This window comes from Asparagus officinalis, chromosome 7 (assembly GCF_001876935.1).
Source record: "Asparagus officinalis chromosome 7, Aspof.V1, whole genome shotgun sequence".
Classification (NCBI taxonomy): Eukaryota; Viridiplantae; Streptophyta; class Magnoliopsida; order Asparagales; family Asparagaceae; genus Asparagus; species Asparagus officinalis.
Genome location: NC_033800.1, coordinates 139,899,417 through 139,922,572, shown reverse-complemented (window position 1 = coordinate 139,922,572; position 23,156 = coordinate 139,899,417). Strand labels below are relative to the sequence as shown.

Sequence of the window (23,156 nt, the reverse complement as noted above, 5' to 3'; positions counted from 1 at the left end):
CTTTTTGCTAAGGTGGGTGGTTTCACGGATGGGTGATTTTCCCCCCTCCTTTGGAGAGGGGGATCAATGTGCAGAGCCTCCTTACTTCTTAGGTTTGCAGGAGACAGTTTATCTTTTTCACGAAATAAAGTTCTGGCAAGGGATTTTAAGCACACTGGAAGCCGAAACTGGTGGTGAACAGTAGAGTAAAAGTTAATTGGTTGCTAAGGGTTTTCAAACGTAGCATCTTAGGTTGAAAAAACTATGGCAGCCTTCATAGAAGTATAAACCAGTCATCAATTTTGGGTTATATTGGTGATACCTTCAGAATATTGATGTAGTTTTATTCTAAAGGGCATATGATCATGCACATGCTTCCTTGAAAAATGATAAGATATAGATGGGCAACATTGGAATCCTTACCATGTGGATTTTTAATTGTCTGTTAAGAACGGATTAGCTAATTCTGATGAGTGTGAATTCCCAGAAATTAGTCAAAAGGGCATGATGAGAACATCTAAATGGAGAAAGGGTGCCTGAATGATGACACTTCTTCTATGGGAAGTTGTGAGTTCAAGCCTCCCTATCTACAGCTGGCAAGGAGAGTGTTGAACTAATTTAGAAGCCATTTTTGAAGGGTTGTCACCCAACGACTTGAGTTAATGGTGCTTGAAGTTTGCTAGTGGATTCACTGGCTCGCGGAGGTTTCACCCAGCGCAGGATCAACATGTTTCCCAGTCAAGTTCGTTCTCCTTTTAACGAAGCTCCTCGTTCAGCCTTTGGGTTTTTTTGTGCCTCCTTTCCTTTCTGTTCATAATCTTTCTGGCCCCCACCAAATAAAATAAAAAGAATGAATGAAAAGGAAGGTGCTGTGAACTATCCATAGCTATATAGACTAACATCAGATAGTCTGACTTTGACCACCTAGCCTATCTATTATGTTCTCAGGAGATGTTTCCATTTTGGTTTTCTCTTGTTTTTCATGGCCACATTCGTGAGTGGGTTTTCAGACCAACAGTAAACCTAGATTACTTCTTGAGTCCTGCACATTTTATTGCAGATGTCTTTCAATGCTTATCTAATTTGGTGAAGGTAACTAACATCTTGTCTTCAGTTGTTGCTAATTATCTAAGTGATTTCTACTACAGGTGTGCTTCTTGGTGATCTACTTGTAGCTGAAGATCTGGCTGCTGCTGAAACAACAAGTGCAGCATCCCACGCAGCTGCAGCTGCAGCATCCAGCATACAACCTGGAAGATCACCTGGACGGTTCACAACCAACGATGAGAGAAATAGGCAAAGTCCTGAAGCAGTTCCTGATGGTGCAGTTGTTCTTGGAACACCAGTTGCTCCTCCTATTAATGGGGATATGCATACTGATATAAGCAGTGAAAACGCAATGCTTCAGGGTCCAAGGTAATATCTCTCCTTTATATATAAAGAGAAATTAGTGGAACTCCTAAATGCATTAAAAATTGACATGTGTTATATTATGAAGTCACAAAAAGCTGACGTGTCATATTATAAGTACACCTAATTAGAATATGATAAGTGGCCTATATTCACGTAAAAATCCTCATCAAATTAAAACAACTCATAATTAGAAAATTCTACTAATCAAATATTTTGTAATCCTTATCAAATTATAACTATCCATATTAATTTTTTTTCATAATTATATATTTAAACATAGAAATATAGTCACTCAGGAATCCTCATCAAATTAAAACTATCCGTAAATAGAAAATTCTACTAATCAAATATTTTGTAATCCTTATCAGATTATAACTATCCATATTAAAAGGAAAAAAATCTCATAATCAATCTTTAAATATGGAAATTAAAGAAAAAACTCATGTAGAGAGCCTCTCTACGTAAAATCATGGGTTAATTTTTAGAAAAACCCCCTTAACTATTTTAATTTGAGAAAACTTCTTCAACTATGAAAATTTGAGATAACCCTGAACTTTTCCCATTTCCCCCTCAAACATGAGGTGTGTCTGAGAAAATCCCCCTCAACTATTTTAATTTGAGAAACTCTCTCAAGTTTGAGCATATTGTAAATAACCCCCTCAAGTTTAAAATTTCCAAAAAACCCCATGAACTCTTCTCACTTAAGCCCTGAAATCTAACACCGTTAGGTCTAGCATGTCATATGACAAGTAGGTGACTGAAAAAAATTTACGTCTCAATCATAAAAAATCACTCTGAATTTTTTAGGATATAAAAAAGAGAGTAAAAAGAAGGGAAAACATTGTAAATTAATCAATATCTTTTTTTACCATTTAGGGGTTTCTTAGTAACTGAATTGGTTGATTTTCAAAAGGGTATTTCAGTTAGTTTACATTTTGAAATGATGTCAGAGTTTTGGTGAGAAGTGTGAAAGAGTAGGGGAATTTTGTGAGACAACCCATAGTTGTGGGGAGTTTCTCTAATTTTGAAAGTAGAGTGGAGTTATCTATAATATTTCTAAACTTGAGGGGCATTTTCTCAAATTAAAATAGTTGAGGGGGTGGATTTCTGAAACATTCACCATTTGTGACTCACCCGTGTGAGCACGGGCAAATACAAGTATCATATTGATGATGAATGTGTGTGATTTTCATGCTTTATATCTCAGCCTTCTACTTTAATAGTAAAATCCTGATGCTACCTATCCCACCTAATTTGCTTAGTCAATGGTAGTTATGGGATTTTTTTTTGAAAATGCAACTTAGGATTACTCTTGGCACAGGAGATTGAGTAAAGGTGTCGAGTACCTGGTTGAAGCTTCAGCAGCAGAAGCGGAGGCCATCAGTGCTGCTTTAGCTGCTGCCAAGGCCCGACAAGTTAATGGGGAGTCCGAACAATTGCCTGATCGAGATGGTGGTGCAGAAGCTAGTCCTACCTCAAAACAGACCCCATCCCTAATCAAAGTGCCAGAGACTTCTTTATCCAATAGCACTATGCCACCTGGGGTTCGGCTACATCATAGAGCGGTTAGTGTACTACTATCAAAATGATTTGATCCCTTTCTGCATCCTGTTATATGGTGGAATAGGATCTGACTCTATTCTCTTTTCTTGCTCAATTTACCAGCTTAAAGTCACACCTAACATCACTTAAACAAAATGTTAAATCAATGAGCCTCTAATGATTTATGCAGGTGGTTGTAGCTGCAGAAACAGGGGGTGCTTTAGGAGGAATGGTACGGCAGCTCTCCATTGACCAATTTGAGAATGAAGGAAGGAGAGTGAGTTATGGTACACCCGAGAGTGCAACTGCAGCTAGGAAGTTATTAGACCGGCAAATGTCAATCAACAGTGTGCCCAAAAAGGTTGGTTGTTCTAATCACTATTGGAAAGGGTATCCTACATGGTTGACTTTGTGCAGTTATAGCTTTTCATGTTGGTCTGTAGGTATTGAATTTTTGTTCCTGTAATCTTTATGCACACCGAAATCAGCAGATCCTGATTTTTTCTGTTCCCTACCGAAACCAAATGGATATGTCATATGAAATGCCAAGCTTTCTGGTTATTCATGTTTTCTAGATCAACTATTCTACACTAGTTTTCAAATATTGATATCATATAATTATTCTATGAGAGATGAAAGTGTCGCTGCCTTATCTTTATTTGGAGGTAGATGCACATTTAAGGAGCTGTTTTCTATTCTGTTGATATCATCAAATAGGAATCACATAAGTTGCAAACTTAATTTGGTTTAATCTTTATCATTGCTTATTATCATTTAGTATTTAGTGTTATATTATTATATAAGTTAGTTTGCTGTTGTGGTGTTATCATGGAATGGGAATTAGCTCCCATTTTGAACTTTCGATCGATTAGGTTAGGTTTATTTCTACTTAGATATTGACTTCTTGAGGATGAAAGCAAATCTGTAATACTTTGATATGGTCTTTTGACCCATATCTTGCATTGAAGTTTTGGTGCCGTGATAGGATTGTGAAGGTCTCATAAATCATAAACAGGTGAAGATCGCTGCTCTTAGTTGTTGGCATTGAAATTTTCTTTATTCTCATAGTATGATACTATGAGTAGCATATGATTGTGAGGTTCTATCATGAAGCTTCTTCATGTGGATAATATATGACATTATTTAAAAAAAAAAGATAAGATTCTTTTCTTCTGGTGTCCTTTTCTGTTTTTGCAAATTCGGTGCGGTCATCTCATATTTAGCATTTCCAATGTCTTATCAGGTCATTGCACATCTTTTAAAGCCTCGTGGTTGGAAGCCCCCTGTTCGCAGACAATTCTTCTTAGATTGCAATGAATTAGCAGATCTGTGTGACAATGCAGAAAGAATATTTTCTAGTGAGCCGAGTGTTTTGCAAATCAGAGCCCCTGTCAAAATCTTTGGTGATCTACATGGTCAATTTGGAGATCTCATGCGTTTGTTTGATGAGTATGGTGCTCCTTCAACAGCTGGGGATATAGCGTAAGTATTGCCAAGCAGATATCTGGGAACTCTAGATTTCTTTCTTCATCCTATGCTTGGAAATATTGATACTGCTGCTGTGATACTCCGGCAAGATGGTTATAGAAAATTATAATCACTTAGCTTGAATTTTAGTCTAAATTTATTTACAGTATTTCCTATCTTCTTCTATGGAGGCTTCTATTGTTGGTTTGTCATGAAATAGAAATAGCCAATATGTCTGCCCTTTGGCACAAGAACACGGTTCTGCGCATATCCTGTTGCCTAATTTGTGATAGCTATTTTAAAAGCAAACATGCACTTTATTGTGATTAATATGCATGGTTATGCATCCAATGCAGATTTTTTTTCTTCATACAAATTGAAGGAGCTAATGGTTTCGGAAGATCTTTTTTTTTTCTATGCATTTGAACTTTTCATAAAATTGTAAAATTGAACCTGGATTTTGTTAGTTGGTGAAAAGTTACTCAAATTTGTATGTTTCATTAGATAGTTTAAGAATATTCAGAAAAGCTCATTTCTGTTATTTGATTCCATATTTGGAGACATGTGGAAAGTAGGAATTTTATTCCAAAGGCATTCTAAAACTGGTTTAAAAAGTTTCATTGGTTTCATACGTGATCCTTGGACCTTTGTTTATCTTTTTCCCCCTGTCAGCAGAGTGTCTTGGCCGTACAGAGAGGCTTGGAGCTTTGTTTATCATTATTGAATCTGACACTAGCTTATGTTTCTTATTGGGACTTTGCACATCCTGATTTCATATAATTTTCTAGTTATATTGATTATCTCTTCTTGGGAGATTATGTGGATCGCGGTCAGCATAGTCTGGAAACAATCTCTCTTCTCCTTGCATTGAAGGTACTACTTTGGCCTGCATTCATAACTTCTGCTTAATATGTTTATAAACTATCCCACCTAATCATAAGCAGTAGGCTGATGAATTAGCTGCTACTGTTTTTGGTTGTCAGGTTGAGTACCCTCATAATGTACATTTAATTCGTGGAAACCATGAAGCAGCAGACATCAATGCCTTATTTGGATTCCGAATTGAATGTATAGAGCGAATGGTAGGTTCTATTCTCTTTTATTTATGTTTTTTTACCATTCACTGCAAGTTTGTTGATATTTTGCACATGGGAGCAGGGAGAGCGAGATGGAATTTGGGCTTGGCATCGCATAAATCGACTATTCAACTGGCTTCCTTTGGCTGCACTTATTGAGAAGAAAATCATTTGCATGCATGGAGGTATTGGTCGGTCTATAAATCATATAGAACAGATAGAGAACCTACAACGTCCAATTACAATGGAAGCCGGCTCAGTTGTTCTTATGGATCTATTATGGTCAGTACGTCTTCTAGTCATAGTACTTTGGCAATGCTGTCTTTCCCATTAATTTGTCGTGTTATCCCTTTTAACTCTTTCTTCTTTGTGCAGGTCTGATCCAACAGAGAATGACAGTGTTGAAGGCTTAAGACCAAATGCAAGAGGTCCAGGCTTGGTTACCTTTGGGGTCAGTTTTCTTCCCCCTCTTCCTCTCTTCTACATTTTGTTATTGGCTTTGTTTTTTCTGCCTGAATCTACATCCTAATTCAGCACAATGTCAAATATTGCTTAAGTTATATAAACTCGCTGTAATTGAGCTCAGATTATGTTAATGGGATATTTATCAATTAGCTAGGATCAGAAAGAGATATAGGGGCGAATTCTTTATTAACAATTTAGTGGAGGGCTTGAGGTCACTATAAATATAACGTCAGCACGTCCTTTCACTATCTTATCTTTTGTTTAAGAGAAAGATTAAAGCCATTTGTAATTTCATAGACGATCCGATCAATATGCCCGGAGTTATGTTAGCATCAATATGAATATCATGGTGCTTTAGTCTCCCAGCACATACTTCCCTTGAGGTTCTCTCTAAACCTGTGCAAAGAAACTGACAGAAAAACTACCATTTGGTTGGATGGTGGATTTTACTAGACATGCTTGGTGAAAAGTCTTGAAATGGTGCTGATTAGAGGGGATAGAAACATGTGAAACTACAGAATTGCGTCTTCAGTGTCATCTATCTATATGCAGTCTTGGGTAGGCTACATGCGTTATTTGTAAATTGAAGTGTATCGATCTCTAATCATATGCTTTTTTGGGATATGAGGGACACCTTGGAAGGACGAGGATCCTCGGGCTGAAGCCCGAGTTCAATCCCCGACCCCTACCAATTAAACGCCAGTCTGTGTGGGTCCCACCTCCCATTCGCACACTCCAGGTTAGGCTGATGAGATTTGAACCAGGGACATGGGGGTGTTGGTAGTATTACTACGGTGTCCCCAGGCCACCTGCACTATCTGTGATGGGTATTCCCTAATCATGTTACTTGTCTGCTTCTTGGTTCTCTTGCCCAACGGGCATCTCATCTATTCATGGTGCCAATGGTTTTACTATTCAATTTCTCTTGTATTATTACAACCTTATTGTTCTAATTATATGTATCACTATTTCATGGCTTTCCGATCGTGTTTGCTTCAATGCAGCCTGACCGAGTCATGGAGTTCTGCAACAACAATGATCTCCAGTTGATAGTACGTGCACATGAATGCGTGATGGATGGATTTGAGCGATTTGCTCAAGGACATCTAATTACTCTTTTCTCTGCCACTAACTATTGTGGTAGGTTTATCTTTTCGAAATGGTCACATAAATAATGATTTCTTTTTCACTTCTTTTTCTTTTACATGTGCCTTGTGTTGTGGTTCTGCATGTAGGTACTGCGAATAATGCAGGTGCTATTTTAGTTTTGGGAAGGGACCTTGTCGTTGTTCCAAAACTAATTCATCCTTTACCCCCAGCCATTAGTTCACCTGAGGCATCACCTGATGGTCACATTGATGATACATGGATGCAGGTAAATGTCTTCCATAAAAACTTCCAGTGATTTACGCTCAAGTTATTGATTGTGAGACCAAACTTTCTGATGGTTGTTTTAGTTTTATTTTTCTAATTCTTAATTCCTACTTCATCTGTTTTCCTTGTTTTTGTGCTATCAGGAGCTTAATGCCAACAGACCACCAACCCCAACAAGAGGTCGCCCTCAAGTAGCAAATGATCGAGGTTCTCTTGCTTGGATATAGCAACCTTTTCCTATTGGATGTTTATTATAATCAAATTTCATTTGCAAATGGTCTGTGAGGCTCCAGCTGGCTTTTCTTGGCGTCCTTTCTCTCGAGAGCATAAGGAATCTTATACTCGAAGATGAAGATACATATGATCTGAGGTCATAAGTCCTGCAACGAGCCATTAAATGGATATCATTTGAGGCTGCAAAAGTTTCACGTCATATGAAAAAGCTGGTCACTGGAAGCAGATTGAGTATTAACTGCATGGAAATTTAACCTGCAGTGGGTCTCGGCGGGGGAAGTTCGATTTTTTTTGTTATTATGACATTTGAGAACAGAAGTCCTTCTGTCAAATTCACCTGATTAGTGCCCTCACGAGTTGGCCTCTGTATATTCAACCGCTGGCAGATAGGTTTGTGATGTAGTTATGGGCATTACCCATTATGTGGTTATTATATTAGGTTATTCTTTTCTTTTTAATTTCCTTTATTGGGGGTTGGTTACTTTTAGATGCTCTTCCTTGTGTAGATGATATATGGGGTCAGGGGTAGCGGTGATGGGTTCTACGATCTTATATATGGATGTTTTGTATCATAGATATTCCCACCTTCAGCACATTTTCGGTTGTAATTTTCTGTTGTGCTGTTGTATACGATGTAAGTTTTGAGTGGAAAACAATTATGGTTTGAATTAATGTTAACCGGAGGGTGTTGGTTTTGTTGTTAAATTGTTTTGTATTTGATTTGAAAACGCGGGAGGTTTTGGCTGTCACGGTGATGATTTACGCTCATTAGCCCTGGAAAGACGTCCTTCAGCCAATTCGCTCGAAACTATGGTTTTTCTATTGAAAATAACAACTGTGACGCATTACGCAATCAACTATTTGAACATCATCATAATCAGCATTATTGAGCTTATTTGATTCTAGACGGTATGCTCCTTAAACGCTGCATAATGCGATAGGCAACGGATAATTTCCAAATATACCAACCTTTACGCGATTTTTTTGAATTATGCCAAAATACACCCATCTCTAATTTTCTTGTAATGATCCCTTACAGACAGCATTACAGATAAGCCCTGCTCCGAGGGCTCGAATTCGATGGAAAGCCATCTGAAAGTGCTGTTGATCACGGTGGAGATGATGGAGAACTTGAAAAGAAGCAAAATAAGCTTGTATATATGAATATGTACGAAATATGAATAGGAACAAAATATGATCTCAGTTCCAGGGAACTTGGCATTGTATTATAAGCAACTTGAGTTTATCGAATGCAAATTACAAATCCAGACCACCACCAAAACCATAGTCAACTTGCTCATTCAACTCTCCAAAATCTTCTTACTTTCATGCCTCTGACCACACAAATTTCAGCAGATAATTTGATAGCAGTTGTGGGGCAAGACCCATATTCTCTATTTAGTCATTAGAATCTAACTAATAATTCTCTCTCCCATCCATCCTATATCACAATATCCTTAACACGGTCGGTAGCAGCAGTATTCGAGGCTCTCTGTGAAGCAAGATTCAAGCGCAAAGGCCTCCCTTGAACTTCCTAAGAAGCAAAAAACACAGGTCACAATTTATTTTCAATTCACCACACTCACTAATGTTCAAAATTTTACTGGTTATTTGCAGTATTGATACTCTTAAAGTCTATTTTGCCAGTTCGATACCCCAAAGTTCTCAAATTGAAATTAGTTCTACAATTTGATACCCCAGAAACTAAACTTTGCTCCTTGCTTTTTCAAAACTCAAAACTAAATTTGACGACAAAACTGTTTTCCCACTAACTTTTCTACGTCAATATATTTGAACAAAATTGTTATTTATTTTGCACTTCAAGGTATCAAACTAACTGTGGGAGTATCAAAGTGCAAATAACCAAAAAATTACCTTTCCATTCATCGCCTCCATTGCATTTTGCACATCCTCTTCAGAAACAAATGTCACAAATCCAAACCCTCTCGACCTCCCAGAAAACTGCTCATAAATAACCTTGGCTCCAAGAACTCCAGGTTGATCAGAGAAAGCTTCCTTTAGAGAATCTGAGGTCACTGACCACCCAAGATTGCCTGCGTAAATTTTGTATGGGCTGTCCATGTATCCACGAGAGTTAGACCTGGCCCGTGGACCCAGCACCTCTCGCTCACCGCCACGTGGCACTTCTGGGAAGTTTACCTTCACTGTTCGACCTCCCACTTGTGTTCCATTGAACATTCTGATGGCTGCCTTCGCATCGTCGTTGCTTGCCATGGTGACGAATGCAAAGCCTCGGCTACGGTCCGTGACTCGATCGTAGACTATCTGCAAATTGTTTGATATTAATATAGGCTTAATTTTGAAAAAAATGTCAGTGACCATCCAGGCTCTGTTGAAAAAACATAATAGAATTTTTCGTTGAGGAATCACCCTAAACTTGCAAGTTTTCAGAAAAATAACCTTCATATCTGTTAGAAAACATGTTTTATGCATGGCATGTAACAATTTTATTAATCATGTTCTTTGTCTTCTTTATTTGAATAGTAAACCCTCTAAAATAATTTTCATTTTATCAAAATTAAAAAATAAAAAGAATGATAAATAGATTATTTGTAGTAGAAAATAAGAAAGCATTAGGGAGTCCTTCACATGGTTGTGTAATTTCCTGGACCCCCATTGAATCTCCATATAGTTCCTGTAAACCAATCCTTGGTACATTTGCAAACTGATTCCCTCCGGTACACGTCACCTGAACTGGGGTACCACTTACAAGTATGCGGGCAAAGAAGTCCCTTTACGTGGACATGAACAAGGCGCAATGCACTCCGCGTAATCAAGGGAAGCGCGCATACATTATAGACAAACAAGCATGAAGAAACATATTTATGAGTTTTCACTCAGAACTGTTTAAATTCAGAATCAACTGAAGATGCAGTTGATGCTAAGGGAAAGAAAGATGGAAAGGAGAGAAAGATCATTAAGGGCCTTAGTCTATATTTTATATGTGGTTTGTGTTATGTATTCAGAAAGTTTGAAAATGAACCATTGAAGTATTTTGTATGCAAAAATATTGAAATGCAAAATTAACTTTTTAGTTTCTAGTTTTCTACTATACTTTGAATATGGCAAGTGCACCCAGATTTTTTTGCAACATATCACGTATCGAACTTGCGTACCCTCGAATCCAAATTTTCCAGGAGGCGAATTGCGTACCCGAATCCGTACCATGACCCACTACATACTGCATACTGTGTAACTATAGTCCTTTGCAAATGATTAATCCAGCCACATATAATAATTTTTGTAATCAGTTCAATTTGTAAAATTGTTAGGAATGGAACTGTGTTTTGATTGAATACTAAAACAGCCAAAAACTTTTAGGCGGAAATAGGGTCTCTATTGTCTTTATCATACATTAATATTGTCTTAGGGAAGAAAATTTTAATGTCAAAGCAGGGGTCTTTTGTTGGCAACATACATCAAGATCACCTTAGGCCTTTTTGTATTAAAGTTGATGACCTATGGAGCAAAGCTATCCAAAAAGATTAAGTTAACAGCATTTTATAAGCTTTTATCGACTTGAATCTAACCCTAATAAACTGGTACAAAACTTTTGCTGAAAATAAATACCCACCGCGCGTCGCGCAGGTGCCCTGGGGATGCAGTGGTCATGTTGCCAACAACCCCCATCTCTGGTTCGAATCCCACCTGCCTAACCAGGAGTGTGGGAATGGGAGGTGGTACCCACACACCCCGGACCCCGGATTACCTGGTAGGGGTCGCAGATTGAACTCGGGCGTTGGCCCAAGAATCCTCGTGCCTTGCCACTGCCGAGGTTTCCCTCATATCCCAAAAATCTAATGCTAAAAACCATTGAACTTCAAAGTAAAATCCATCAAGGAAAAGGCTATAATTCTGAAACTATCTGTGTATCTCTGGACCATTTAGTCTAAGAATGTGCACTAATTTCACACTAAATTTAACTCCAAACAACCAAACCCCAAATCAAGCTAAATAATCAATTACGTCAACAACAAATACACGCTACAATTACACAACACAAAAAAGACAAACTTTTTTTATAAGGGTTCATTGTTTCCAATACCTCAGCAGATTCTACCGTGCCAGCTTGCCCAAAAATCTCTGCAAGCTCAGACGAAGTCATTGAATAAGGTAAATTACCAACATACAATCTCCCCTCTTCCTTGTTCGACGAAGAAACCTCTCTCAATTTCCCCGATTCAATTTCTCCCTCCTCTTCTCCTTCTCCCTCTTCCTCCTCCTCTTGCTCTCTACCTTCGTCATCAAAGTTCTCTTCATCAGTCTCAGCGTACGCAGAGAAAGACGAAGAAGAGAAGACTCGAGAGCTGAGAGGAGCAAAAGGGGGTCTTAGGGTTACATTCAAATTGAGGGTTTTGGGTTCCAAGGGATTGAGGAGAAGAGAAGAGTGAGGGCTGATTCTGATGAGGCTGTTGTTGCTGTTTATGTTGGTGCTTGGGAGAGCGTGGAGAAGGGAGCGGAGTGATGCAGCAGCGACCGCCATTGCTTTCTTCTTCTCGTAAGAATTTTTTTGATTTTTTTGATTTTTTTTTGGGATTAGGCTTCTTATCGGTACCAGTGGATCTGCTCTCCCCCACTCAGGTGACTGTAAAGTTAATGCCTTGTTTGGATCGAGGGGAATAAGGAAGAAAGGAAGTTAGGGGAATCATTTATCTTATAAATAATGTTAGAGGCACACCACCCACCACAATCCCAACCACACCCCCCTCTCATTACTACAGTAAACCGGGCCCCATATGCCCGGTTTACTGTAGCAATGAGATGGGGGGAGTGTGGTTAGGGTTGTGGTGGGTGGTGTGCCCCTAACACCACTCTTATCTTATTTGGGAACATTTAGAAGGTGAAGTCATTCTAGTTCCTCTTGTTTACCCTTTAATAGTATAAAATTTGTTACCTTCAAATTGGGGTGTAAGTGTAAACAAGTGGAAGAGAACTCCCTTTCATTCCCTTCTCTTCTCTCACCTAGTTTCCTTTAACTTCCTTAACCCCATTGAAATCCAAACACGCCCTCACCGTTTGACAAAGGGTTACGTGAGAGATTAAGGAGACTTAATTCCTTCTTAACTCGTCAAACACAAAATATCTATATAATGGTTAAAGTGAGTTAACCCTTCATAATTTGTCAAACATAAAAAATATAGAAGGGTTAAGCTAACACCTCTAGAGGGATTAAAATAAGTTAACCCCTCAAAATGAGAGGTTTACTAATACTCATATTGAGAAGGATTAAGACTTAACCCTTCTAATTATAAAGAAAATAGTTAAAATCATTGTTATTCCTAAACACTAAAACTGATCATAATGACTAGGGGCTGTTTAGTTTGTTTTTTTAACTTGGTGGAAAAGTTTTACACCGCCTTCACATCAGATTTTTTATGGCCACGTAGGATATAAGCTTTCCGTCGGTTTTTTCTCATCTTTGGTTCGCTAGGGTTGAAGAAGGAAAACTCGGTGAAAATCACCGTCACATCAGATTTTTTTCTCTCCCCCAATTCCTTCCTCAACCTCGTGAAATCGACGAAAACTGCAGTCACGTCAGCTTTTTGCCATATAAACAAAAGTTTTTTCTTTTTTTCCATGCGAACCAAACACAAGAAAAATAAATACATTGGTTTCTCACTATTTTTTTTGTGCGAACCAAAGCGAAACAATCTATTTCTTGGAAAAGTTTGGAAAACTCAAAATTTGTGTTTTTGTACATGGAAATGCATTTCCCTATATCTAGGAAACGAACCAAACAACCCCCTAAAATAAAACTTATTTAACGACTTAATAATTTAGTCCTTCAAATTATCGAATGAACTAAGTGCATTAATCATTCTTTTTAACCCATCTTTCTTAACCCTTTGCCAGACGGGAACTAAAAGGTTTCTTCTTAGGGTTTTGCATATATACCCCTCACATTTTCAATATTAGCAAAATTTCCCCTCGAATTTTGGTATTTGCGGAGTTCCCACTAAAAACTAGCATAATAGGTCTTTCTACTGCTCTAACTTAAGATTGTTGATTTTAAAAAAGGTAATGTCGAAATTCTCAATAATTTCCTATAGAGTTGTAACAATTCCTGGTTTAAAAACTAAAGTTGTTATAAGAGAGAGGTAGAAGAAACCATATTTGTAACAATTCCTGGTTTACAAATATGGGGTATATATATGCAAAAAACATTTTTTTTTAGTTATCTATAACTTTTACGCATGACATGAGACTTCTCAAGAAATATCAGTATTATGTATTACCGCAGATATATCGGTCATATTGCTTCTCTTACCCTTTCATTTTCTATTCCAAACGAGCACACATTGCGGTGTGCCCTCTCTTTTTATTATTGTCTATGTCTATCCAAACACAATTAATTTCAGTTTATCTATTCCCTTACCATTCCCTCTCGTAGGGTTTGCTTGAATTACCATCTTTTGTATCTAAACCCGTCATAACAACTGAAAAGTCTAAAATTAGCTCGCGATCGAGATTGAAAGAGAAATTTTCACGTTGGCACCACATAAGACGTTGAAGTCCCAAAACTTCTAAAAAACTTTGGCACATGGAAGTGCTGAGAAAAACAATTGAGGGTATATAAGTGCAAAGTGGGAAAACATTAAGGTATCTAAGTGCTAATTAGCCTAAACGGATAAAACCCGACTCCAACAGGATCTAATGAGCTAGACCCGAACCCGGTTAGATTATTCAACGGTCCAGGGTTTAAGACTCTCCGCAACAACAACAGCAGCGTCGGCGGCTAATCGCGACGCTTTGCTCTCTTTCTTGCTGTCCAAGGCGTGGTTTTTAATCTTACAAATTCTCAAAAGCCGCCGATGGATCAAAACCCTAATACCTCAAATTCCAGCCCCATGGGCTCTCTATTCTCTTCCCCAGATCCCGAAACCCTAGGTTCGAATCCCGATCCGTCTCCACCGCCACCAGCCTCGCCGGAGATCGGAGAACCCCCTTCATCCGACGCCGGATCGGGTAAATCCGAGAAATCCACCGAGGATCCGAAACAAGAAGTTGAAGGGGAAGGAGAAGTTCAGGAGGGAGAAGAAGAGGAGGAGGCGGAGTGTGGATTCTGTTTGTTCATGAAAGCGGGAGGATGCAAGGATGCGTTCGTCGCTTGGGAGAAGTGCGTCGAGGACGCCGAGAAGGACGGAGGCGATATCGCGGAGAAATGCTTCGAGGTGACGTCGAAGCTGAAGCAGTGCATGGATGCTCATGCCGATTACTATGAGCCCATTTTGAGTGCGGAGAAGGCGATGGCGAATGAGGTTGAGAAGGAGAAAGGCGAGGCGGAGTCGAGGAAGGAGGAGGAGGCGAAGGAGGAGGCGGAGAGCGAGGAGAGGACGGTGGAGATTGTTGTTGACGAGTCGCGGAGTTAGGGTCTAACGCCGGAAGAAGGTAACTTTATGAGAGATCTTGAGGTTTTCTCTTACTTTTTGATTATGGGAATAACTTGAAGGATGAGTAGGGGAAGTGAATTCATCTGTTATACACTGAAAATTTTGATAATTATTACACAGGCAAATTTGATCGGATTCATGAGTATTATAGCTATTGGATCGTATTGTTTTTATTATGGGGGTCTATATGTCTTCAATGCTTCATTTTGTTGTCATTTTTGTTAAAATGATAGCTTCGTTTACTATTTCCACAGTAGATTTGCCTTTCTATTAGATACCAAATATAAATTGCTAGCATGATCGGCGATGAAGTGGTTGAATTTCCCTTATTGTTGAAAGGATGGAATATTTCTATGATAATCAAAGAAACGGCTGATTACAAACTATTTGCTCGGGTGAATTATGTCTTGGTACTAGTACAGTTTGCTCATTACTATTTAGGTATCTACGTAACCGTGATTTTCATATCATCTTCTCATATACATCAGAGCAAACAATTCCGTTCTTGCCATATCTTTGTCGATATTCTATTTTTTGTCCTTATACTGTTCTTAAACCAGTTTTATGGAAATTTTCTTGGCCAATACCCAATCTAAATAATGGACAGGAGAACATGCATTTGTGATAGAAAAATAAACATGAGTATTTAAACATATGACAAATATTTTCTTGCTGAAAACTGGTTTCATATGAAAACTGGACACCATTGAATTGAGAACTGAAATGTTCCATGAGTTTAACATGATCGGTCTTTTCTTTCATGACAGAGAAAATTAGGTACCTGGATTCCATAACAACATATATTTAAGGATCATGTAGAACCTTAATAACACGGTCTTCTGAGGAACATTGTGAACTCTTTTTACCTATTTCTTATGCTAAACCTAATACTGACTCGTTTTTTGAGTTTGTTTGCAATCACAGTGGATTTAAAATTAGGGATAAGTTCCTCAAATAGAATTATGCTTTTTATTCAAGTTTGGACTTTGGACTAGTATGAGAGTGGAAATGTTCATTAAAAGAGCAAACTCATACTCCTTGGAAAAATATGAGGGTCTTGTGATAATTTTAGTCATGCAGGAAGGTTATCTGATAGACCAAAATCTAGAGGGACTGGGTGGAATTTTTCAGAAAAATAAATGGAGTCCTATTTGGAATTTTTATCTGTTTACGGATGTTTTTGCTTTCTAGAGGTAAGCCCATAACACTTGCCTATTAACATTGTTAGTGAATGCGGGAAGTTATCATCCTCACCTATTAGATTCTTGTTGTACTGTTGGATTTGTAGGCTGGATTTGTAGGCAGGCTTTAGCCTAGTTGACATCTAAACTGATTCACGGTTAGGGAATGTAGTTTGATTTGTAAGAGTTCTTACCATAAGGTATTGTCGACCCTAAGTATGAAACTGTACCCTGATTGTGCATATTGCAGGAGAATTATGATAGTAGAAAGTATTTTTGTAAAGGTTACTGTAACAGTGAATCGTATAGAAGTCAATTACTCTGTTCCTATTAGTCATGAATAAAATATTCTTCTACCAAGCACACATCCTAATGATATGCAAGCAATTGAACTAACTGATGCCAATGCACCTAAGAAAGTCATAGCACAGCCTGTAAGAGTTTGTAGAATATTAAGAAGTGCAGTATCATTTAAATTTATCATGAATTTGGATTTTCATCTTTCCCTCATAAAAAAACTAAACCAAAGTCAAATTTTCTAATCTACAGGAATGAAATCTTTGTTATGCTTTCTTTTTGTTCTTGACTAATGATTCTAATCGCTGAGAAACACTTACCTTGATGATTTCACTCTTAGCGACTGGCGAGCTCCCCCGATCACTGTAACTACTAACAAGGTAAAGAGTACTTCTTAAATATCTATTTAAGTTAGTTAACAACAGTAACTTAAACTTAAGAAGTGTAAGTTAATAGTAAACTTAAGTTTAAGTTTAAGTTTAAGTTAATATTAAGTTTTTTGTTGATGGTAAACTTAAGTTTAAGTAAACAGTAAACTTAAGTTAACAATATTTTAATTAACAGTAAACTTAAGTTAACAATATTTTAGTTAATAGTAAACTTAAGTTTAAGTTTATTGTTAACTTAAACTTAACAGTAACTTATAAGTTAACAGTAATTTGAGTTGAGAATGAGTTTTTTACTGTTGAGACGAACTTATAATTTGAGTTGAGAAGTATAAACATACAAAGAACTATTGTAATTGGTAAACCAAACATAATAGTGTTGGTATTTTAGTATTTATGCATTTTTGATTGAGTATATATATATATATATATATATATACCTAGGCGACTAAGCGCTGGGCGCCAAGTCCGACGCCTAGAAGCGCCCAACGTTTAATGTAACATTGGCGACTGTGATGCCTAATCTGACATTCTAGTGTCAAATAAAAGATTAATAGTTTCTTCTCTTTGCCAAGTATGCAGTTTATCAAGTTTCTGTCTTTCAAGACTTATCTTAACCTTTGTGAGTTGAGTTCTTCATCGATTCATGCATTGTAGTGAATCAAGCGATGATCTTTAAGATGTTTCAGCCGCAATAACTTCTCTTGAAGACCTTTATGTTATTGACTTTAGCTGAAATTACATGTTGAGATCTATATTTCTGTACAATTGAATGGCTTTATTGCTTGGAACTATTCTTTTGGTATATTTGAAATCTTTTTGACATGTAGTCATGCTACACGAAATGATATACGATTTACTGACAAGCAATTTTGCTAACTTAAAGGAAGTCTGTAAGTACTATTAGATGAGAAAAAAAGGAAGGATCTTTTCCATGCTAGCCGCTTGGCAACAATAAAACTTTACATACAAATCAATCATGTATAGTTATTAAACGCTTACAGTTGATTGCTTGGTTGATGATCAAAGTGGAGGGCCTCATGGTTACAAACAGGATGCTTTTATGAAATCGAAAAAAATTAGTATCTCAAACTCAGGTTAAGTCGACAACGATTCAGATGCCTTGCCTACTTTAACAAGTCCTCATCAATCATCATGCTGTGTGCAGTTGGTCGGTCAATGTTAACTGATGCATTTTAGATAATAGCTTCTTGGGAGTTGTGTGTGATGCACGTTTCTCTCGGTCCTATTCTTTTTTTTTTGGACGGAGAAGTCTTAGTTTTGCACTCTATTCACATTCTATTTCGAAACTGTTATCTTACACGGGTGACTCATTTTGGAGAATGTCTTGTATTTAACGTTCATCAAGCGTCAGTTTTGTGGGAAAGGAGGTCCACAGAACATTTAGTAGAGGTTTGCCATGTAAATTAGATGCGAGGACGACAGAGTGATGATTATATCGTACCTGAAATGCGATGTCAGGGCCTAAAGATTGTATGTCTACTTCTTAGTGCTATTAACTGTTAAGAATTTTTCGTATCAGAGGGGGACTAAACCATGTTTGAATTGAAACTGAGATATTAATGCAAGTTCTGCTCTAGTTTTGAGACAAATGGATTCATACCTAAAAGATGCTGACAATAAATTCTTTCAAAATTGACTATTTGGATTCATATCTTTTATAGGATTGAAGCAGTTTGCATTAATAAGCCCCCAATATTCATAATTTAATGAGGTGTAACACATGATTTTTTTTATTTTTAATTGTTTAGATCCATTGACAAATAATTTCGTAGAGGTTAAAAATCACGACTTTATGAGTTATAATCCATTATTTTTCTTCATGTTTGGTCATTTCGAACTATCATCAAATAATTACGTGGTTGCCAAAATTTATGATTCCGTGGCTATAATTCACGATTATTGGCCATTTTTAATCGTTTTGACATATTGATAAATTGAAAGTACCCTAGAGGAAGGTGAATAGGGTAATTGTTAATCTAATCCGATATTAATACCAAAATTAAAGCTTATTAACTAATATATCCTAACAATGTGATATACAATGAGATATGCAATGATATACAATTAAACTAAGGGCGATATAAACATGAGACAAATGTGATATGAAAATATATAAGAGAATGAGAGTGCCAATACCAAACTCAAACACAAACAAATGGTCACGGAGTAAGGTCAATCTTGACCTATGTCTCCGCTCCTCACCCTCGAGGAGAATCTCCACTATAAACACAAAAAACTACAGAATCGGTTTTCAACGCTCACCGATAAACATTTACAACTCACACGATTGTAATCACACAATACACACCTCTAAGTGTTGACCTAGCCCGTGTCACCTTCCTCAAGTGCTCGGAATTACAACCTCTCCCTAGGATCTACAACCGACGTCACTCCTATTGGAATTGATCTCGTCTCTCACCAACCACTTCTCTAAGTGTCCTTGTATATTACAACGTGTTCTCTCAACAATAATAAGCTCAAATAAATGTTTTGTTCTCCAACAAAGATGAGAACGAAATTATAAGCTCACACTCAATGAATCACACTCACAACCTAAGTATACCGTGTGTGAAAAAATACTTAAGCTCAATATGAGTGTGTGTGAAACAATAAGTATAATGAAATTTAAACTCAAATTAATCTAGCATAAATATATAAAAAACGATAATAATAATTTGCTAGAAGAAATGAGTTTAGAAAAATTCTCCGATAAACAAGAGGTAGAAATTTGAGGTAGAGATCCCCAAATACGTTGTAGTTGTAAAACACAAATGAAACACTTTTTATTTATCTTGAAACTCTTAAAAATTTGTAAAACTTGTTCTAAACTTCCATAAATGAAACTAAGTGTTGAGGATTCTATATAGTTTCTCAACATATCAGCCCAAACTAGAGGAAAACACAAAAAAATGAGGCAAACCCCATAAAAGACAAATATAGAAAAAACTAGCCATTATTGCAACGGATACAATATCGATCGACTGATGGTTAAGTGCCGGTCGATCGAAAGATGACTATTGGTCGACTGATACATGTGTATCGGTCAACTGATGATCCTGAGAAACCAAACTTTGAAAAACTTCTCTGGTCGGTCGATCAGTTTGACTTGATCGGTCGACCGATAGCTCTAAAAATTCAGATGCTGAAAGATCAGTCTGGTTGGTCGACCGATGACCTAGTGTCGGTCGACCGATGCTGATATTTCAGATACACATATTTTCCAGAAATGCTGACTTTGTAAATTCAATTAAAAATAACAAATCAACTCCAAAAATAGTAAAATTTGGGGAAATGTTTGTATACATGAAATTAAACATGTTAAAGAAGAAATTTTTGAAAACGCATTCTCCGTTTGTGAAAATTTACTGTTTTGCAAAAAGTTCAAAATACGAGTTTTGTTAAATACTTGATTTTGACAAAAGCAAATTTGGAAATTCTTATGAATGGATTTATAGACTTGGGAAAAGGTGTAAAACAGTTGCATCAATAATCCAAAAACTCGATATTTTCTCAAAAACGTGTACGTGTATGAATTGAGCTGTAAGTATAAACACACAAAGTATAAACTCCTAAAGTAATATACCCAAGGCAAATGATCTCTTCGTGATGCTCGATTTTGGTAGCAGGATGAAGCGATGATGAATCTTGACTTGAATTGCAACGACTTCATTCCGATTTCCACCAACCTCCAAGATATCGTTGTTTACACTCAATTCCATCCAACCTCCAACGGATGATCTTTGTGTAGAATACCTAACAATGAAATAAACACTCGGCAAACATTGTTAGGAATTGTTTGTTAATCATCAAAACTAGATTAGATAGTAGGCTCATAAACATGAGACCTAACATAAATAATTTCACTAAGACAAAAATTCACGTTTTCATGAGTTATAACTCATGATTTTTTTTTAATTTTTAGTCATTTAGATGCATTGACAAATAATTTCCCAGAGGTCGAAATTCAGATTTCATGAGATATAACCCATGACTTTTCCCCCCTATTTTGAGTCTTTTCAAACCATTAGTAAATATTTTTGTAGAGGCCAAAATTCACGATTTCATTAGGTATAACCTACTATTTTTGATCATTTTTAGTCGATTCGACCCATTGGCAAATAATTTCACAATTTTTGGCAAATTTTAGTCATTTCGACCCGGCGATAAATAATTTCGCGGTGGCTAAAATTTACGATTTCATGAGTTATAACCTGTGATTTTTGGCAACAATTATTCAATTCGACCAATTGGCACATACTTTCGCGAAGGCCAAAATTTACAATTAAATGGGCTATAACTCACAATTTTTTGGTTGTTTTTAGTCGTTTTGACTCGTAGGTAAATAATTTTGTAGAGGTCAAAATTTTTGATTTCATGAGCTATAACCCATGATTTTTAGCCATTTTTAGTTGTATCATTTTGTTGTTAAATAATTTTGAGGGGACTAAAATTTATAATTTCATGAGCTATAACTCATGATTTTGACCATTTTTATTTGCTGTGGCTCGTTGGCAAATAATTTTGAGAATGTTCAAATTTCACGAATTTGTGAGCTATATAACCTACAATTTGTGGCCACTTTTAGTTGTTTCGACCTATCGACGAATAATTTCGTGATGACCAAAAATTTTAATAGTTGTGAGCTATAACCCATAATTTTTGCTTATTATAGTTGTTTTGACTTGTTGGCAAACATTTTCGAGGAGACAAAAATTCACAATTTTGTGAGTTATAATCCACAATTTTTGGTTATTTTTAGTCACTTAGACCATTGACAAATAATTTTGCTAAGTTCAAAATTCACAATTTTGTGAGTTATCATCCACGATAAGTGGGTATTTTTAGTCCTTTTGAATTGTAGGTAAATAGTTTTGTAGAGTCTAAACTTCATGATTTCATGAGGTATAACTCATAATTTTTGACCATTTTAGTGATTTTGATACGTTGGTAAATAATTTTGCTCAATCCAATATTCACGATTTTATGAACTATAACTCACAATTTTGGCAATTTTTACTCATTTTGACTTGTTGGCAAATAATTTCACAAAAACCAAATTTCACGATTTTATGAGCTATTAGCCCACGATTATGGGACATTTTTTGTCGTTTTAATCCATCGGTAAATAAATCCTCATTGGCTAAAATTTACGATTTTATAAGCTAATAACTCATGATTTTTAGCCATTTTTAGTCAATTCGACATATTGGCACATAATTTCGTGGAAGCCAAAATTTACAAAACTAATGGGCTATAACACAGTTTTTTCTTATTTTAGTTGTTTTGACACATTGACCAATAATTTCATAGAGGCCATTCCAGATTTCATGAGCTGTAACCCATGTTTTTAGGCATTTTAGTCATTTCGACCCATTGACAAATGATTTCGCAGTAGCTAAATTTCATGATTTCATGAGTCATGACTCACATATTTTATCCATTTTAATTATTTTGACCCATTGGCACTAATTTTGTGGAGGTCAGAAATCATGATTTCATGAGCAATAACCCATAATTTTTGGCTATTTTTAGTCGTCTCCTAGAATATGGCGCCCTTGTGGCAATCGCCCAGCCCAAGATGGATAAGCTTCAAGTCTCTTTATATAAAAAATGAATGATTTGGTTTTACCCATTGGCAATAATTTCATAGAAGCAAAAAAATTACAATTTTATGAGTTATAATGCATGATTTTTGGCCGTTTTAATCGTTTCAAGCATTGGCAATTAATTTTTACAAAGGCTAAAATTCACTATTTCATAATATATAACCCATGATTTTTTTATTTTCAGTTGTTTAGACCCATTGGCAAATAACTCCGCAGAGGATTAAATTTACGATCTTAGGATTTATAATCCACAATTATTGGTCATTTTTATCGCTTTGAACCATTAGTAAAAATATTGGGGAATCCAAACTTCACGATTTTATGAGTTATAACCCATATTTTTTTTGTCATTTTTTGTCGTTTCGATTGATTGTCAAATAATTCCGCGACGGTCAAAATTCATAATTTTGTGAGCTACAAACTATGACTTTTTGCCATTTTTAGTCATCTTGAACCAGTGGTTAAAAAAAGTGGAGGCGAATATCATGATTTCATGAGCTATAACCCCGATTTTTGGTCATTTTAGTCATTTTAATCCATTTACAAGTAATTTCATCGTTGCTAAAATTCACGAATTCATGATCTATAACCCACAAATTCTGGCCATTTTTAGTCATTTTAGCCATTGGCAAATAATATCATGTTGGCCAAAATTCACGATTTTGTGAGCTATAACTCATGATTTTTGGTTATTTTTTGT

At 36.5% G+C, this 23,156-nt stretch overlaps 3 protein-coding genes across 4 annotated transcripts in view; 2 read left to right on the top strand and 1 right to left on the bottom strand.

Moving 5' to 3' along the window:
- The window catches only part of LOC109851051 (serine/threonine-protein phosphatase BSL3), a 20,014-nt gene extending 11,759 nt beyond the window's left edge, over positions 1 to 8,255 (top strand). Inside the window, exons 11-21 of one of the 2 annotated variants that reach the window (XM_020421167.1) lie at positions 1,128 to 1,395; positions 2,714 to 2,957; positions 3,125 to 3,295; positions 4,178 to 4,416; positions 5,190 to 5,274; positions 5,385 to 5,483; positions 5,560 to 5,759; positions 5,853 to 5,928; positions 6,947 to 7,082; positions 7,178 to 7,317; positions 7,460 to 8,255. In XM_020421167.1, the coding sequence (XP_020276756.1) occupies positions 1,128 to 1,395; positions 2,714 to 2,957; positions 3,125 to 3,295; positions 4,178 to 4,416; positions 5,190 to 5,274; positions 5,385 to 5,483; positions 5,560 to 5,759; positions 5,853 to 5,928; positions 6,947 to 7,082; positions 7,178 to 7,317; positions 7,460 to 7,543 (1,742 nt within the window). In that variant the 3' untranslated portion in view covers positions 7,544 to 8,255. The remainder of the gene's footprint in view (positions 1 to 1,127; positions 1,396 to 2,713; positions 2,958 to 3,124; positions 3,296 to 4,177; positions 4,417 to 5,189; positions 5,275 to 5,384; positions 5,484 to 5,559; positions 5,760 to 5,852; positions 5,929 to 6,946; positions 7,083 to 7,177; positions 7,318 to 7,459) is intronic. The other variant, XM_020421168.1, reaches the window with a different exon arrangement.
- LOC109849962 (RNA-binding protein CP33, chloroplastic) lies at positions 8,733 to 12,181 on the bottom strand. The gene is made up of 3 exons (XM_020419859.1): positions 11,617 to 12,181; positions 9,426 to 9,836; positions 8,733 to 9,084 (listed from the first exon to the last, which is right to left on the bottom strand). The coding sequence occupies exons 1-3, from the start codon at positions 12,052 to 12,054 to the stop codon at positions 8,992 to 8,994; spliced, it is 942 nt and encodes a 313-aa protein (XP_020275448.1). The 5' UTR covers positions 12,055 to 12,181; the 3' UTR covers positions 8,733 to 8,991.
- LOC109850833 lies at positions 14,287 to 15,138 on the top strand. The gene has a single exon (XM_020420897.1). It carries the CDS (start codon positions 14,384 to 14,386, stop codon positions 14,939 to 14,941), a length of 558 nt encoding a protein of 185 aa, XP_020276486.1. The 5' UTR covers positions 14,287 to 14,383; the 3' UTR covers positions 14,942 to 15,138.

Bases quoted from the DNA above. Each gene is read 5' to 3' on its own strand.
- LOC109849962 (XM_020419859.1), bottom strand. From the start codon at position 12,054: ATGGCGGTCGCTGCTGCATCACTCCGCTCCCTTCTCCACGCTCTCCCA. The intron at 9,837-11,616 runs GTATTGGAAACA...AACAATTTGCAG, and splicing joins GCACGGTAGAATCTGCTGAG to ATAGTCTACGATCGAGTCAC. The intron at 9,085-9,425 runs GTAATTTTTTGG...TTTGCTTCTTAG, and splicing joins TGGAGGCGATGAATGGAAAG to GAAGTTCAAGGGAGGCCTTT.
- LOC109850833 (XM_020420897.1), top strand. From the start codon at position 14,384: ATGGATCAAAACCCTAATACCTCAAATTCCAGCCCCATGGGCTCTCTA.